Raw genomic sequence first — 18,138 nt, 5'->3', positions numbered from 1 at the left:
CCCCACCCCCAGAGCCTCACTCATATCCCTCCCCCTCTCAGTCACTGGGTGCCAGCCCAGGGACTGCAACAGCATCACCACACCTTGTCCCAGCCCAGGGTCTTTGCCACAGTACACGCAGCTCAAATGTTCTTCCTCTTTCTCGCCACTCTTTGTCCATGGGTTGCCTCTGTGCCAACCAGAATGAGTTTCCCTGCTGGTGGATCAATGGGAGAGAGGGAAGCTCCCTTGCCCTACTGATGCTTGGCTTGGCAAGTGGAAAGTGGGCGGGATTTCAGTCCCAACCCACCTCCTCCACCAGGGGCCTTTGTGGAGCATACAACTTACACAACTGTACATGGCAGCCCTACGTCCCCCCCCCCCACTTCCGGCTATGTCTCATCCTTCACGTCACAGCCTGAATTCCCCTTGCTCAAGGAAGCTCCCCCATATCACAGACCAGGTCAGGGGCCCCATAAGAGCAGCTCCTTTGCATCCAAGACACTATGATTAAGTAGAGATTGGTGCGTTTTCTTGCACGTATACCTTGCTCCTAGCTAAACTCCCAGAGTCTTGCATGAAGTGCAGGTTAGATACGCAATAAGATGTTTATCAAATGAAGGCTCAAATACAGAACACACATCCGGCCTCAACATCATCTCATAGTTCATGGGTTCGAGCCCTGAGTCGACTCTGCAATGCCAGCTCGGAGCCTGGAGCCTACTTTGGATTCTATGTCTCCCTCTCTCTCTCTCTCTCTCTGCCCCTCCCTCACTTGTGCTCATGCTCTCTCTCTCTCTCTCTCTCTCTCTCTCTCTCTCTCTCTCTCGTCTCTCAAAAATAAATTAAAAAATGTAAATGCCTAAATCAAGGTCACCCACAATGGATGATTTCAGCCACTGACACTTTAGTGTGAATCAAGTGTGCCAAATCTCCTTACTAGGAAGCTAGCTCACAGCAGAGCCCTTTATGACCCATGACACACAGCTACCAAATAGGTCGATTCTTCAAGTTCCTTCCATTCTACCTCAGTTGCAGCTATGACATCCATCCATCTCTCTACTCTGCTCACCTCACCTCTACATGGTCCAGGCCTCCACTCCAGGCTCTTGCGGATTCTGCCCCAGCCCTACCTCCTTCCATCAATCCTGTCCAGAGCGGCGAGAATGACAACTCATCCCATCATGCCAATCCCCCGCATGTGGTACTGTCATGACTAACCAGGTTTACAGAGTCCCCAGTGATCGGGCCACTGGTGACCTTCCCAGCCCCAGGTCTGGTCACCCTGCCTCCCTGGAGTCCCCAGATGTGCCACACCCTTTCCCTCACTGCCCTGGGCCTCGATGCTACTTTTCCTCACCTTTCCCCACCCCTTGACATTCCACAGCTGACAATCACTCATTTTGATTCAGACAAGAGCTCTTTCACTCTGGGAAGTGCTTCCGGACTGTGTCCCAGTCTCGAGCACCCGGCCCTGTTTTGTGCTTCACTAGCAGACCAGCATGAGGCCTGATTCCCTGCACCGGGAGCTCCTGTCTAGAGTCCACATGTCTCTCAGGGCCGTGTCTGTCCACTCCAACATGAGCACAACCAAAATAAGTACCCTGCGAACACATGGTAAATGAAGCAATAAATGAAGTTGCAAGGAAACGACTCTCTCTAAAAAATGATGGGCCAAATGATTTGGAAGGCCCCTACTAATGTCTGCTTTCGGAAGACAGAGGATTTAGGAAACTACTAGTCCATGGCAAGAGACGGATCTAGATTCAGAGTCCTGCGTCCTGTTCCCTGCTTAAAGTCCCTCTCTCTGGGAAGCCCTCTGTCAATCACCCTGGGGGGTGGGCCCCTCTCTTGTGTGCTCCAGCCAGCTAGAGCACTGCAGATGAATTCTTTGTTAGCATCTATCTCCTATGAGATTAGTTTTTCAATCTCCTTCCTTTTTCTGCCTAAACTGCAAATTCCACGAGGATAGAATTGGGGCTGATTTGTTGACCATCGCTCCACTCTGCCCACCTCAATGTTAAATATAACCGCTTTTTTTTTTCCTAAGTAGGCTTCACATCCACCCTGGAGCCCAATGCAGGGCTTGAATTCACAACCCTGAGATCAAGCCCTGAGCTGAGATCAAGAGTCAGACACTTAACCGACTGAGCCACCCGGGTGCTCCAACATGACCGCTGCCTTAATGAGAAGACAAGGCATGGCTTAGACTCAGGATCCTCAACCACGAAAAGGAGGAAACATCATAGAGGCACTGGTTACAGAGACAGCTGTTGCCACCTGCCCGGCACTAGGTGGTGAAGGTGGGGGACACGGCTGTCCACCTACTGGGAGGGTTCTAGGAGACGGCAAGTGGAAGTAATTTGGCTGGATGCAGTGGGACCTGGGCATGTATCCTGGCCCCGCCGGGGACCAGCTGCCTAGTGTTGGGCAACTATGAAGTTACTAGACCTTTAGTTTCCTTACCTCTATAATATGAATCTATTCCAGGAGCCACGAGGAAGCACAGTAAAAATGCTCAGCACAGAGCCTAAGATGAGTAAGTGCTCAGCACATCTCACAGACATAATTACATTAAAAGGTAAGTGTGACATTTGGTGACACCATGACACCGTCCCTGGGTAGGAGGAAGAACAGGAGGGGAGACAGGGATACTCAAAGGGGGAAATATCTTTCCCCTCCTGAGTCCCAGGCAAACCTTACAGGGTGAACACATTTCACTCTCCCCTTAAGAAAAGAAGAAGAAACAGAGGCTCAGAGTGGTCAAATGACCTGCCAAGCTCTCACAGGTAATCCACGGATGAACCTGACCTTAGCCCTGCCAGGGGTCCGTCTCAAATCCAGTGTTCTCGCCTGTGCGCCGTGCTGCCCCCTGGCCTTGTAATCAGTCAGTATGTGCTGACTGGGTGTCTGTCACACTGGATGCTGAGAACACTGCTCTGCCTCGTCCTTGCCATGTGACCTCCCACCGTGCCTAGAAACTCGGGAGAGGAGGAAGGCTTCCGAAGGCAGGAGACGAGGAAAAACGGTGGTTTTCGCCAATGAAAAGTGTTGTGCATAAATAAGCAATACTGTAGACTTTTGCATGAAAAGTCCACTTTCACGGATTTATATTCTTTTGTGGAAATGACCCATGGAATTTTCGCTGGATTCATACACAGATGAATGCAACCCACCAGAGAGTCAAAGCCCATCACGGCTGTGCACCAGATAGCAATTTACTATTTGTTTTGCAACGTTATAAACTATTTAATTTTAGCACAGAGGGCGAGTACAACAGTGCTTGGCATCTTAATTCCTGAAATAGCAGACATCATTCAACACAATTTTTAAAACTGTGAAACATGTTTTTCTTTCTATAACGATTGTGTTTTCCTGATGACGTCGGATTCGTCCCCAGGTAGTTAACCTTAGAACATGGCGTCCACGGACTGCAAAGTCGTCTGTGCTCATCCCTACACAAATGCTTGTACAGCCCACTCCCCAGGCGGGCATCACACTGGTGTGATGAGCTTTGACAAAGCACGGGGCTAAACAGAAAGCTCAGTGCTAAGTGTGCACCTGTCCACCTCGGGGAGAACATCTGGGTTTACCGGGCTGTGCTTTCTTGTGTCTGTAATCAGGAAGTAAAAATGAAAGCTAAGCTAATAGTAATTGTCCCCAGAGCCAGATTATGCCTTTGCTGGGGACTGGGACTTTTCATCTGTTAGAAAATAGAAAATATATTTAAAATTTTATTTTCAGGATTGGAATGACATAATTACATATATACATGCACATATGTAGATACAGGTAGATGCATATGTGTGTGTATGCATATATATGTTTTGATTTTACAAGACATTAAAACATTCCATTGGCCCCCAAAGTATTATGGGCCCTGGGTCCTGGGTACTGGACCTACTATGTCTGAGGGCTACGTCGGCTGTGGTCACCCCTCATATGTAACCAAGAACCTCATGGTGCACCAGCTTACCTCACCTACATCCAACACTAACTGAGCACCTGCAGTGACCAGCACCTCGAATGGGTGCCGGGGGCTACAGAAAGGAAGATGCCCCACCAGGTGGGGGCTGAGGCTGACATTCCCATTAGCATGGTGTCCCCAACCCCTTGCCCGGTCTCTGAGACATGGTAGGTGCTTGATAAATATCTGATGAGTGAATAGACTGACAGCAGCATCTCTGCTCATGGAGACGCATCGCAGTCGAGAGGCAATATGATGGTGCATTAACAGCAATAATGAACGTCCATGCCTTAGCCGTGGGACTCCGGATGCTCGCGAAAGGGATACAAGGATGTTTACAATAACAAGGGCGAATTTAAAGCAAGGGTGAAGTACAAAGCGCCCAATAAAAGTGGAAGCAGAAGAGTAGGAAGAAGGGCATATATAGGAGGTGGGAGACTTTTGCCTGGAGATCAGCCCTGTGCCTCGGTTTCCACCCCACCCAGCCCTTGCAGACATATGCCTGCCTCCAGCAAGGGGCTGTCATGCCACAAGGCTTGGCGTGTAAGGCTTTGTAAAGCTCAGCACTTTGTATACGTGTGCTTTGGGAGCATCACTCCTTTCCAGGAAGATGCTGGTTTACAACCCTCTGCCACCTGACTTAGTAGGAAAGTGGCCCCAGAGCCACAGTCTGGAATATTCTCTCAATGACACACTCCTGGGTCTGGAAAGTATGTTCTACGTCACATGAGCATGGAGGGATTTCACTTTGGTGGCCAACACATTCGTCTCAGATGTGTTCATCTGCTCCGGCAGAGCACAAGTTACCCCCCCCCCCCCCCAGCACGGCTTCTGTGATTTCCACAGGTGAGCCAGGGGCCAGGGAGGCTCAAAGCATCGGGTGGAACACATCTGTTGGAAAGTTAAATGCCTAACGTCTACTCACAAGGGCTTTTATCTTCTGGCATTCAGATGTTCTCGGATTCCACGGTTTCCGACAGGTGCTCGTTCAACAAAGGTCTCCTGAGCACACGTGCTGTATCAGGCACACGCCGTGGACACAGAAAGACCACACCCAGCCCTGCGAAGCAGCAGACTGACCGGGCAGGGCCGTGGCAAGAGGCTGCCCAGTCCTATGACTGTAGACACAGAACTAAACCTGTGTCCCGGCTTCTTCACCTGCAAAAGGAAATCCCACACGGTGGCTGGTGAAACTGACGGAGCCCTTGGGCGTCCACGGCTTCACGGAACAGGTGTTCAAAAACTCAATGCGAAATGATCGGCATCATACTTTACACGCTATTGAGGAATTTTTAAAGCTTCGATTACTGCTTTGCCTCATGCACTAGATCCCACGACCCACCGAGGAAGAGGCCAAGGTGCATCCATTTGGGCCCCTGCGGCACATGGGGAGGCCGACACCTAGTCGGGACTAAGCATGTGACTGATGGATGAGCACATGATGTACCGATGCTCCTGCCCACGGAGGCTGAGCTCTGAGGACCAGGACACCCTACGGCCTGTGCTCATCCACCAGGCTGCCATCCTCTCCCCGGGCAGTGGAACAACACCACTGATCTCAGCGACGCTGGGAGTGCGCAGCATCCCTGGCGGGAGAAAGGGATTATCCTGGTTTCGAGAAGTGGATTCCTGATCCTGAGCACTTTATTAAGTGTGACCGCAGATCTTACGTGCCAATCTTGCCAGGCCACAGTACCCAGCTCCTCAGCCAAGCATTATCCTAGGTGTTTCTGTGAAGGTATGTTTTAGATGAGGTGAGCATTTAAGTCATTAGACTCCGAGCAAAGCAGATTTTCCTCCATGGCGTGGGTGGGCCTCACCTCATCAGCTGACGGTCTTAAAAGAAAGACTGACCACCCCCTGCCACCAAGAAGAAAGGATTTGGTCATTTGGTCAGCAGACTGCCTTTGGGCTCAAACTGCAACTCCTATCGTGTTTCCAGACTGCTGAACTAACCTGCAGATTTCAGATTTGACAGCCTCCAGAAAAGCATGAAACACTCCCTTAGCATCGATCTGTGCATGCGTGTGTGTGTGTGTGCGTGTGTGTACACATACACACATCCTACTGGTTCCGTTTCTCTGGAGAATCTGGACTAATAAGTCAAGTATGTGTCAAACGTCCCCAACTGCACCAGGCAGTGACAGGGATATCACAGGGAAGATAGCAGAGAAAGGACTAAAGGGGGCCTCCAGCATCATCTTGTCCAATCCTCTTTTACACATGAGGAAACTGAGACCCAGAGAGGGCAATGATCTGACTCAAGGTCACACAGCAGGTTAGTGCCAAAGCCAAGAACAAAACCACACCTAAGACCCTTCGTTCAATGTCCTACCCACAAGACCACACTGGGGCTCTTGGAGGAACGTTCGATTTAATTATGTGGATAAACTAAAAGAAAAATAATCCAACAGAGGGTTTTACTGAGCATTTTGTGCTGGGCTTTACGCTCCAGGCTCTTACATGCTTATTTCATTTAATCTTCTCAGCAACCCTGCAAGGCAGGCATTAGTGTCCCTTTTTGACAGATAAGCCGCAAATCAGAGAGGCAAAATAATTCCCCTCGGGCAGAGCTTGCCGGGCTCTCGATGGGGAGGGGATGGGAGCTCCAACTCTAATCTGAAGCACCAGCCGCCTGGAGCTGGGAAAGAGGAAAGAGCCGGGGTGCACACAGGGAGGGAGGGAGGGAGGGGCCCGGCTGTTGGGAAAGGGACCCATGATGTTTCATGCAGTCAACTCATTCTGCTATAACGCTCTAGCTTCTGCAAACGTCTCTGCACAGAAAGGCTTATTTTGAAGGCAACACCTGGTCTCTAATCCTTTCAGCTGATGCTGCAATCTTCGTGGATCCCCATGTTATTTGCTAATGTACTGGGCTTCCTGGGGATTTGGATGCACCGTTCCTAGGGGAGGCAGGGGGAGTGGATTTTGTTCTCTGCTCAGCAGCCCTTGCCTGGTGGGAAGGCACAGGGTGGGTGCGCAGCACTGAGCCCGCATAATTGGATGGGACCCAAATGGAAAATACACAGGGAAAGAATCAGGTCCCGAAAATAACCCATTGAGCTAAGCTCCATGAGCAAGTTCACTGCTGAGTACCCACAAATAAGCTATTTTATCTGACTCTTGTACAAGACAGGGATGTCTTCTTTGACACACATCCCCAAAAATAGCCAAGAAAAGAAACGGAAAGGGGAAGAAAAAACTATACTGTATCATGTTCCTGCTATGAGTCTATTTTTGTAGTCTTTATACATATTAACTCCTGAAATCCTCTCTAAAAGCAGGTATTATCCCTTTCTCAAGTTGAGAACCTGAGTTTGCAAGGGTGAATGAACGCCCTCAAGTCACATGGCGTTGGGGAGCGTGGCAGGTGCCTGACACCATAATCTTCTCTCCCCCATGTCACACCGTGTCAAAGGCAGAGATCTGGCTGGGTCATGCTCGGCTTCTCGGATGCGGCAGAGTCCGTGTCCCCCGCCCCAGCCCGTCCCAGGTCCAGGGTTCTGAACAGTCTCCAGGGGCAGCCCCACACGGTGCTGGGCCCAGGGATGTGCTGCTGAGTGAGTTGGCCTCTATCCGCAGCCGCTCGGAATCAGGCGGAGGAGAGACAGAGATGCCTAGAGCCAACCACGGAGGGAACATTTGGGACAGAGAACTTCCTCCTAGGAAATCAGAGAGTGCTTCTCAGAGGTGGTGGCATCTGAACAAGGCATCAGAGGATATGCATAAGAGTTCCCTCTGGGAGATGCTGTAGCATAATCATCCCCACGTGTTCCCGTGGACCTAGAAAAGGCCCTTGTCTTGGAACATGTGTCAAAAATGTTTTGAACCGATCTCTGACATTCCCTAACGTCCTACACCACATTACCTGGGAAATGGTCTGAGCTGGAGATTTTCAGGTAGATCCTCTGGGGAGGCACATGCGGGCGAGTGAGAAGTTGGCTGAGGGGGAAGCGGCCCTGGCTCTGTGACGTGGTCACAACGAAGGCCTCGGTCTACCCATCAGGAGTCTGGAGAGGGGCTGGGCCTACAGCAGGGGGCTGGGGCTGATCCACGGGACGCACACAGCACCCACTAACGATGGAGGGTCAGTGCCTGGCCTTGGGGATACGCAGAGGGAGCAGGAAGTCCCAAACTCCCACCCCCCTTGCTACTATCTGCTGGGTCCAGTGTCAACGCTGAGGACACTGGTGCCTCGAGGCTCGGTGGCATCTACAAGTGTTTGGAGCCCACCTCCGAGGAAGTTCTATCTGGCTTTAAAGGCTGCTCGTTCCTGGGCACAGAACCCTGCCCCGGGTCTGGGTCCCCTGCCCCTCAGGAGGGTCTCAGAAGCTCTCTCCTCAGCTCCTTGCATCGTGAGAACACGAGACACCGCGGCTGGGACCAGATGGAGAAACGCATGGCTCAGCCACCTTTGCGGCCAAGCCTCCTGGCTGGGCCACAGGCAGGGAGAGGTGATGTCACAGGAGAGCCAGCAGAGCCGGATATGTGAGGAGGGGGCAGGGCTGCACGGGACAAGGGGGTGCCTCTTTCGTGTCTGGGTAGGCAGACTTCCACACTTCTACTGTGGACTGTGTGACAGCTCACTGGGGCAACCTGACGGGCTACCGGGTGCCCAGACACCATGTAAAACTTTATCTCGGCTGTCTCCGTGAGGGTTTCTGGAGGAGACTGACCTGAGTCAGCGGACCGAGTTCATGCCGATCGCCCTCCCGAGGTGGGCGGCATCAGCTGACCGGCTAAGAAAATGCAGAACAAAAGGGGACAGTGAGAGAATGTCCTTTCCCTGCCTGCCTTCCAACTGGGACACCCGCGTTCTCCTGCCTGCCCACTTGAGCTCAGACCGGAGCCCCCCACTGGCTCTCTCCCGGGTCCTCGGCTTGCAGGGATGGGTCATGAGGATGCCTCAGCCTCCATCATCACATGAGCCAATTCTTTTCAACAGATCTCTTTATATATATTGTGTCTACATAAATATGTCACTGCTAGTTGGAAATACTATCATCTGCCCCTCCCTCCATCCGTCTCGAATGCAGGCTGGTTATTTCTGAGCAAGTCCCTCACAAACGTAATGACGTGTTGGCTCAGGAGAAGTCCGGGCACAGCGACCCTGAGTGTGGCCAAAGCCCTGCGCCTCACAGAGAGGTAATGACGGGAGTTGACTGGGAAGAAGGAAGAAGGGAACGGTCAGGATGTGCATATTTATTGAGCGCCTACTGAATACCAGCACTGGACTAGGACCTTCACACTCGTCGCACCGATGGCTCCACACACAACCCCAGAAGATTACTGAATCTTTGTGAGTCCACTCTTCAAGGGGGGAAACTGAGGCTCAGAGAAGTGAGCAAGTGGGAGACGGAGGCGGGCGTTGACAGGGGCTCACGGCCGACGGGCTGTCCAGGTTACCATGTCGTCCGGGGGAAGCCGCTCACCGCGTGCCCTCGCAAGGGACCGCCCAGAAGAGGACCCTACAGTGTCCACCCCAGGGTCCGTCATGAGGAATATGTTTCACAGAAAGGAAGGAACGGACGGACGGGTGAGAGGAAGGGGCCCACACGCACCCCTGCGAAGCTGCATCTGACCCCGGGGCCACGTCCTGTGTGGACCTTACCTCCGAGGAAGTCGGCTTGCAGTACCCAGCTCCGAAGACCAGGTTCTCCAGAGAGAGGCTGGACTGCTCCGGTCCCGTGTCTGGGCCGCCTTTACCAAGCCAGGACCCTCTTCCCGGACGGGTAAAACTGAAAGGCGGGGGATTGAAGAGGGAGAAACAGTGTGAAGAAAGCGATGGTGAGGTTGGCTCTGCCCCTCCGGGCTGTCAGTGGGACACGGCGAGATAAGCCACTTAGAAGGAGCAGTTTGCCCCTCAGGATGCCGGCCTGACAAGGGGTGCACCCGGCACGCGATCCTGGGAAGCGAAGACAGCACACAACCTGCTCTGTGAACACGAACATGCCCGGAAAGGCCAACCGTGCACCTGCCGAAAGACACCGAGGCACAGCTCCAAGGCCCCAGGACCAGAGGGACAGAAGGACGGGGGCTCCACCTGCTACTGTCTGAGTCCTGTGTCTGCTCCCTTCGGGGCACAGTCTGGGGTGAGCTCCTTCAACCCTTCCCCTCCCTGAGCCTCCATTTGTCCTGTAGAAGAGCGAGAGCATCACAGGTACTCAAGGAATCTCCCTGGAAGGATCCAGTCCAAGCGACCCACATCCCTGCTTCACGCCCTGACGGGAAATAAAGTTAATATGATACGTTTAATTCATGTATTCAAACATGTATCCGGTGAGCGCCACAGGCCTGGCAGGAGTCAGGTGGCAGGTGGCAAGACGATGGAGGCCCAGCCCCCTCTCTGTGAAGACATTTTGCATAGAGAGGGAGGTAGAGGGGATACCACGAAGGTGAACTCAGAACAGGGCGCACTGGAGAGCAGTTTATAAAGCAAACCAGGGGGGAGGAGGGATAGTCGAGGGGTCAGCGATAGAGCACGGCCCAGGGGTCAGGGGCCGCCATCCAGGCTGGTCTGTCCAGACTGGGAGCCCGGTGACAGTGCCCATAAGCTCCATGACATGGGGAGGGGACAGCTTTTATGCCGGGCAAGCTGACACCAGCACCTTCACTGGGGCCTCTGAGGATTCTGTGAGACTGGCTCAACGTGGCTTCAAGTGCAGTGTCAGACAAACAGCAGTCATTCGATAAAGGCTCCAGCTGATGTCGATGACACCACAAATACAACAAAACCTTACACAATCATTATTATCTTTATGTAGCCACCGCTGCTAATAACACACACCTAATCGAATAGAATATAGTCATTACTCTGATTTGTTTACTGCGATTTTTTTAAATTTTTTGACCTTTATTTATTTTTGAGAGAGACAGAGAAACAGAGACAGAGTGTGAGCAGGAGAGGGGCAGAGAGAGAGGGAGACACAGAATCCGAAACGGGTTCCAGGCTCCGAGCTGTCAGCACAGAGCCCGACGCGGGGCTCGAACTCATGAACCATGAGGTCATGACCTGAGCCGAAGTCGGACGCTTAACCGACTGAGCCAGAACTGCAATTTAAAGCAAGGGTACACTTTGGCTACAACTGGATCAAAGGAACATTGCAGGAAAACACAGAACATGTGCATGAGCAGCGATGCTCACGGCATATTCGGGGGCAGACCGCAAGTTAGTAACTGGAATCACTAGCTATTTTCCGGAACTGTGGCCTTGACGACTCTTCCAGAGGATCTGAATCCCCCCAGTGGTATCCACCTGCCCCATTTAAGGCTGAAACACTGGAGTCTCTTCTTGAGGGTGTTTCAGGAAAGGCGGAAGGTCTTTTGAGGTTAAATTTTAATTTCTCACCTGCTCCTTCCTGATTGGACTTGAGGAATGCTGGGAAACTCACTTTTCTGGAAAAACCAGAACTTGCCCCATTTGACAGGTGTTTCCCCATCATTTTAAAGGGTTGCCTTTGTTCCCAGCCACTGTGAGGTAACTAACAGAAATCCTTCCTATAAAACCCAGAGAACAAAAGACAGTTGTATTTTAACTGCCATCCCTGGAGAAGCCAGGCTCTGACGCTGAATATCTCTGTGCACTCCATTCGATTTGCAAGGAGCTGTTTCCATCAGAAGGTTAAGTTTTCTACGAGGAGTTTCCAGGTCCCAAATCCTGGTTAGAGAGTATCAGGGCTCCCGGCGGCAGGAAGATGGCTTTTCACAGCCATCTTGGGCAACATGGACACTTAGCTCCTAGCTGGACCCTGGCTCTTGTCTCCACCCTGATACCGCTTCCAGGCCAGCCGACTCTGGCCGCAGGAGGGATCTTTACAAAACACAGGTCTTACTGGGTGATTCTTCTGCTCATGTCCTTCAATGCCCCCTTCTTAAACAATCAATGGATTTTCAATTCCTCAATGTGTCATTCATTACACTGCTAAATGAGACCTTTATCCTTCCAAATTTATTTCTCACTGTGCTAGACATGAGGCCGAGATCGGACCCCGAGATGTGCACATGGCGGGCGCTGCATAAATATTAATCAACGGAATGCATGGCCAAGGGTTTACGTGTGCTATCTCATTTACTCCTTCTAATAACCTTCCCGCACAAACTGCAACAGAAACTCGGGGAGCTTAAGTCATGTGCTGGAGCTAACGCGCTCACTCAGCAGGGGGCTCAGAATAGATCCCTCTGACCCCAAAGCCAACAGTTCAACCCCACCCTCCATCACATTCCCACTCCCAGGATGGTTCACTTGCTGAACTAGAATTACTTACATATGTTTCTGCCCTGCCAAACTCTAAGCCTCTTAAGGTCCCAGATCTGATCTGCTCATCTCAGAGCTTCCTGGCTTGGCCTTTCCAGAAATGGGTCAATCTTAGGCCACCCACCACTAAGCAAGCACATGGTCACCATGTGCAGCATAGACGATGAACTTCATCTCACTGCACTCTGTTCATCTCTGCTGGATTAATATCCCTGCCCATTTCGTAAGTTCCCTCCCTCCCTTCCTTCTCCTTCCTTATTACTTCAATGTTGAAACAGATGTCTAGAGCGGTTACACATCACTCCGAGGACCCCCAGGAATTACCTGGTGGCTGCAGACAAGAGGACGGGTCTGACTCCAGCTGAGGCACAACAGCTCAGTCTCAGGCCCCAGAACCACCTGCAGGACACTCCTCTTTCCTACCCTGGGCCCAGCGCTGGGGGGCCCGGGGCAGGGGACGGGGGAGGGGGGAGGGCGTGGCTATCACCTCACTTCCAGCAGGTGACAGCCAGCCACTCATAGGACACCACCTCCCGCCATCAGCCCCGTGTCACTGACGGCAGACTGTGTCCTGAAGTCTGCATCAAGGCCACTTTTTGCCAAGCCTCAGAGCGAGCACACAGCCAGGGAATATCTCTGCAGGATCCTCATGCCCGCCCCCCCTTTCTGGATTCTATTTTTCCTGCAATTCCCCAAATTCAGGTCTGCTTTCCTTTGATTATACCTATGATTGCTGTTAATATTTTCTGCCAAACTCTGAGCAGCACTTGGCGTATAATAACACCATAAATGCAGACAAGGAAGTCTATCGCAGCATCTCCTTAGCTGCCCCTGTGGGATATACTGTGCATACCCTAACACTGGTCCTGGGGCACAGCAGGCCCTCGATATAGCGATTGAGAAAGAACAATGAATATTCCCATGGTCTTCCTTACAGGGGTGTCTCCTTTTTCAGGGCCCAGTCTGGAGGAGCTCGACCCTAGATGGGCAGGAGAATGTCCACATTGCCAGCGGAGCGCTGGAGGCCAGGCATGGCACACGCACAGCCCATGATGCCAGCCCCCTCCACCCTCAGTGCCCTTGGCTCCTTTCATGGGCTCTGAGCTAAGTCCCCAAGGGCTCTCCCTACGTCAAAACCCTACACTGCTCAAGGCCCAGTGTATGCAATGCACCCTTTCTTTCAGAAACTTCTCACCATGCTCCTTAGCCCACTTAGTCTTTATCTCTGGATGACACTTCTCAGTTTGGGGATTATGGTTGATTGAACATATATATCCATCCTGTCCACCATTCAGATCAGTGTCTGAATTAGCCCCCACAGCAAGCAGAGCCTGGGGTGGGGCTCGGCTGAGGGGCACGGGGACTGGGTAAAGGCCTCCAGGAACAGCATCTGCGGGCCCCGTCAGCTGGCCAGGATCCCGGCTCCTTTCCTAGTCGCTGACCCCAGCAGGTGATCGGAGCCAAGCTCTTACCCAACCATCAGTGGGGACTGGAGTCTCATGCATATTAACCACCAGCAGTGAGAATTTCTCCTTAAAAGGGGCACTGGAACGTTAGTTCCTTCCCGAGACTCCACATCACAAGATTCTATCCTTGACTGTCCCTTTGCACGCATGACCACCTCGTGCCCATGTGCACGGGCAAGGTTAGGAAGTGACCTGGTGCACAAAGCAGGCCATGCCAGGCACAGGAGGAACATGCTCACCGTTGCCAGCTCTGTAGCCCCCTCTTGAGGATGCATTAAGCCTCGGTGCATCACAGGGCTTCACTGACAGGGTGAACACAGGGCCATATGGGTGGCCTTGCATTTGAACACATGGCAACCTGGGGAGGGGCGCAGAAAACAGAGTCCCTGTCCCACGCTTAGCCACCACCCTTGCTTGAGAGCCACTAAGATCTGTGCACGGGACACGAGTGCTCCTGGTTTAGAGAGGAAGACTGTGCATCTCAGGGACACGTGGTGACTTCTCAGATAAGGCACGGTTAGAAAAGGCAAAGCCAGGTGCAGGGCCCACGTCCGATCCGAATCTACTCTTGCCAGGTCTACTCCGTTGTTGGCAGATTCAGCCCCTTGGCTCCCTGCCCACGCGCCCTGGACTCCTGATGCCCTCTCCGCGCCGCCCACCGCCCACCACTCCCCTGCCCCCGAGGGAGGCCCAGAGCCTAGACCCTCCTCCTGGGAGAAGCCCCTCTGGTCTGCGCCCACCAATCCCAGCCAGCCCGGCCCCCCTCAGCTGCACCGTGGAAGGTGTATGACGAGAAATCCAGGGCAGCGCCCCACGCCTCCGCGTTCATGTGCGTAATTTCATACCTGATCAGGGGCTGCTGCAGAGCCACCAGGGCCGCGTGGATGGTCACCGAGATCACCGACAGGTGGAAATAGTCGAACATGACGGGGACCTGGTGGTGCAGGCCTCTTCGGGGGTGGAAGTGCAGGCCGAGCGTGCGGCTGCTAATCAGGGGTGCCCCCGCCACGTCCCTCAGCCTGGAAGGCAAGCGAGTGAGCCCAGGTGAGTGATGGCAAGCTACCCCTGCTGTCACCCAGGCAGGTCTGCATGATGGCCCCGCCCCGGGCCAGCCACCACGCACGCATCATCTGATCCGTCCCCTACAATCACCCTGTCTGGTTTGAAATCCCTGAGGCTCCGAGAAGGAAGAGAACTCGGGAGGCATCACACGGTTACTTCTCAGCAGCCCCGGGGCTCATGCTTTGCTGCCACTGACACCAAGCACCCCCTCCCGTCAGGCCAGTGACGGAAAGACGCTCAGACCCCTTTTCAGGGCTCACATCAACCCTGAAGCCCTGGGCCTCCCTCCCACCCACGCTGCTCGTCTCCCTCCACCAACGTCCAGAACAGCACTGCCTCGTGAGTCTGGCAGAGTCCTACCTCTTATGGCCAGGAAATTCAACTAATTCGTCCTTCTGTCTTAATACCTCGCATTGTATCTGGCAAACTGTAGACGTCGGCCAAATGTTTGCTTATGGAAAAGAAGTGGCTGACCAAAGGAATAAATGAGTCCCAAAGCATAATGGCTGAACAGTCTGACAAGTTTCGAGAAGGATTCCTGCACCTTTGCTCTAGCATTCTGTCACTGGGGTGTGTCTGATTCCTAAGAGATGAACTGGCTGGTAGGCAAGGCCCAACAGAGCCATTGGTTATAAAAAAAAGGGGCTGATTCTTCTCTAAATAAAACTCTTCCAGTGCTAACCTCAAGTTCTGGAAGCCAATCACTCCGGCTCTCTAAGTCTCTCTGAAGCAGAGCACTTGGGAAGCATGGATGGGGCATCTTCCATGGGTAGAGCCCAGAGCGCAGAGAGTATTCGGAGGACAAACTTCTCCTTCCTCCGTAGATGGAAATGAGACACCGGGAGAGGAAGGGAAGGGAGCGGACTCCCAAGACTCAGCTCAAGGGGCTAGAATTCCCCTGGAATCCTAGCTTGGCTTGTGTGCAAATTGGCAAGTAAATCATTACAGCCCAGGGTGACTCCATAAACAGACCACAAACAACAGCCTCCTCTCTTACCAGGCAGAAACCTGATGGGGATGGGGAAAGGGGGTACCTCCCGAGTCTCAGAAAGCCATTAGCATTTACATTCACTTTAATTCTGACAATAATTTACTGAGGCCTTACAATGAACGGAATCCAGTGCTTTTCCCCTTAATCCTTATGACCGTCATATGAGGTCTTTACTAGTACTATTCCATTTTCAGATAAGGAATCAAAGCCAGCATGGGTTAAGTGACTTGTTCCAAGTCACGAGACAAAACTGAAATGCTAGACCCACGTTCATCTGACCACACAGTCCCTTCTGTGCTACTGGACTTCGTCACTTGGAATCCATTCAGACACAAGCTTGTGGGAATCACAGACATATTCTTAGGCTACAACAAGAGGAGGTGAAGCACACGTCAGGGGAGCAAAGGTGTCAAAAATGTTAAAAGAATTTAAGCCACATCAATAGGAGTAAAGAACTCAGATTAAAGGAGGTGATAGCTGCTTTGTGTTCAATAATGGATAGAACCAATCGATGGAGATAAAACTCAATTCATGGGGGTCTCAATTTAGAAATGATGAAGGTCACCCTGAGCACTGAGTTCCTATAAAGGAACCAAAAAGAGATCAAACACAAAACACAGAGAAAGAATCCTGATATTTAATTGGAGATGAAGAGATGACTTTATTGAAGAGTCTTGTTTATCTGATCTTAAAGGGTCATCCAGACTGAGAATTTTCCTAAGTGGTTGCAAGGATTAAAATCAAGGGCAACCGAAGAAAGGCACACAAAAAGGACTTGTTCCTTAAATAAAGAAGAATTTCCTCATAGGCAGAACTGTCCAGGGACAGAAGGGGATCTGATGGGAAGGAGTGAGCTTCCCGTCCCTATGCAGGCATGTGCTCGTGGGCCTTTGCAAAGTAGCAAGTGCAAGTGTGAGAGGGCCGACTGGAGCAGGGTGATCTTGACTTTGGCCATTCCAAATCCCTGATATTCAATGCCATGCTTCCCTATTTGGTCTCCACTCGGGCCTACATGGTTCTAAAGAAGCCATCTGCCTGGGTCATGTTTCAAAGCCTAATGCGTATCCCCAGGATGTGCTACAGACACTGCATCATACTTAAACCCAATTTAGGAAAATGAAAAAATATGGCATTTTAAATTCTTCCCCAGTCCCTGGCTTCCTGTTCCCCTTAGCTAATCTTGTACTCCATGAAAACCCCCTGCTTTGATTGTTATTAAGTGCTCTGTATTACAGACAGGAAGTGACACGTGGAAGCCCGGCCCCACAGGCATCTAGGAAGCCACAGAGAGGAAGAAGACATTGATTCGGCAGACCACACACTTGAGATACTGTCTCTCTTAATCTTCATAACAGACTTGTGAGACATGGGTTCTATAATAATTTCCATTTTATAAATGAGGCTGTTGAGATGTAGGAACAATTCAGGGATTCGATCAGCATCTCGTGGTGGCTGAGCACAGAGCCTGGGCTGCTAAATGTCCTACACTTTGGTCCCATCTCCATGAACTCCCATCTTGATGGCAAGATGGTCTCATCTCCTGGGTCTGCCATGATTTATCATTCAGACTGCCAGGCAGACGGGATGGAGAATGACTTCTAGGCCGAATATGGAATCATTTGCAGGGTTCTCTGACTGCTTGGAAATGTCTACCATGGAGTAATGGATGAATGTCTTTGAGGAAGCAGGTACAGGAAGATAAGGCAGGGTGGGTTAAAGAAACGGGCGGATGATCGGAATCGCAGATGGTTGAGGGGGCATATGGGAACAGAGGCAGAGGCTTAACTTCTGAGTTTATAGGTTAGGAAGAAAGCCAGCTTCTTGCAGGGGCTCTAAGCTCAATATGGTGCTGGAAGAACAAATCCTGAGGAAAATAAGATTTCCCAAGCATCCACCATCTCACAAAGAGGTAAGAAAGCAGTGATGAGGGAAGCAAGTGGCCTGAGGGCCTTGGGGGCCAGACAAGAATGAGGAATCTGTGATATTGAGCCCAGACACCATGGCAGGACCATGGACAGATGCCTCTGACAACCCAAACACTAGACACCACCATCCGCACATCAGCAGATGTCCATTCTCAATGCGCAGACACATCAGGTCACTGACATCTCAGAGGACCCCACGTGACTCAACTCCTCACATTATGGAAACTCTGTAATAACCAGACACATCTCAGGGATGGGATGGTCCTTGAGAAGCGGGAGAAAGTTCCAAAAGGGCGTCTGAACTCTGAATGGATTGGGAGGTCGTTCTGACAGCATTAGACCATTGGCCACCTGGTTTTCTATTTTCCATAGGAGGATGTGATGCTTCTGCTGAAAAGGTTGTAGAGACCAGAAGTGCAGATTAGTTTGTGAAGAGTGGTCAGGATAATTCTCTGCGATTCTGCTAACAGAACAGAGGAAAAAGGAGTGTCTGC

The 18,138-nt window shown here is 51.7% G+C and overlaps 1 protein-coding gene across 3 annotated transcripts in view; it reads right to left on the bottom strand.

Annotated features, from left to right (window-relative positions):
- FAM135B (family with sequence similarity 135 member B) overlaps positions 1 to 18,138 on the bottom strand; it is a 287,754-nt gene that overhangs the window by 74,165 nt on the left and 195,451 nt on the right. For all 3 annotated transcript variants that reach the window (XM_053208135.1, XM_027063841.2, XM_027063842.2), the window contains exons 6-7: positions 14,512 to 14,685; positions 9,558 to 9,684 (exon numbers count right to left, since the gene is read on the bottom strand). In XM_053208135.1, coding sequence (XP_053064110.1) covers positions 9,558 to 9,684; positions 14,512 to 14,685 — 301 coding nt within the window. The remainder of the gene's footprint in view (positions 1 to 9,557; positions 9,685 to 14,511; positions 14,686 to 18,138) is intronic.

Source organism: Acinonyx jubatus, chromosome F2 (genome assembly GCF_027475565.1).
Source record: "Acinonyx jubatus isolate Ajub_Pintada_27869175 chromosome F2, VMU_Ajub_asm_v1.0, whole genome shotgun sequence".
NCBI lineage: Eukaryota > Metazoa > Chordata > Mammalia > Carnivora > Felidae > Acinonyx > Acinonyx jubatus.
Note: the sequence above shows the minus strand (reverse complement) of the source record. Positions and strands in the feature narration are given on the sequence as shown.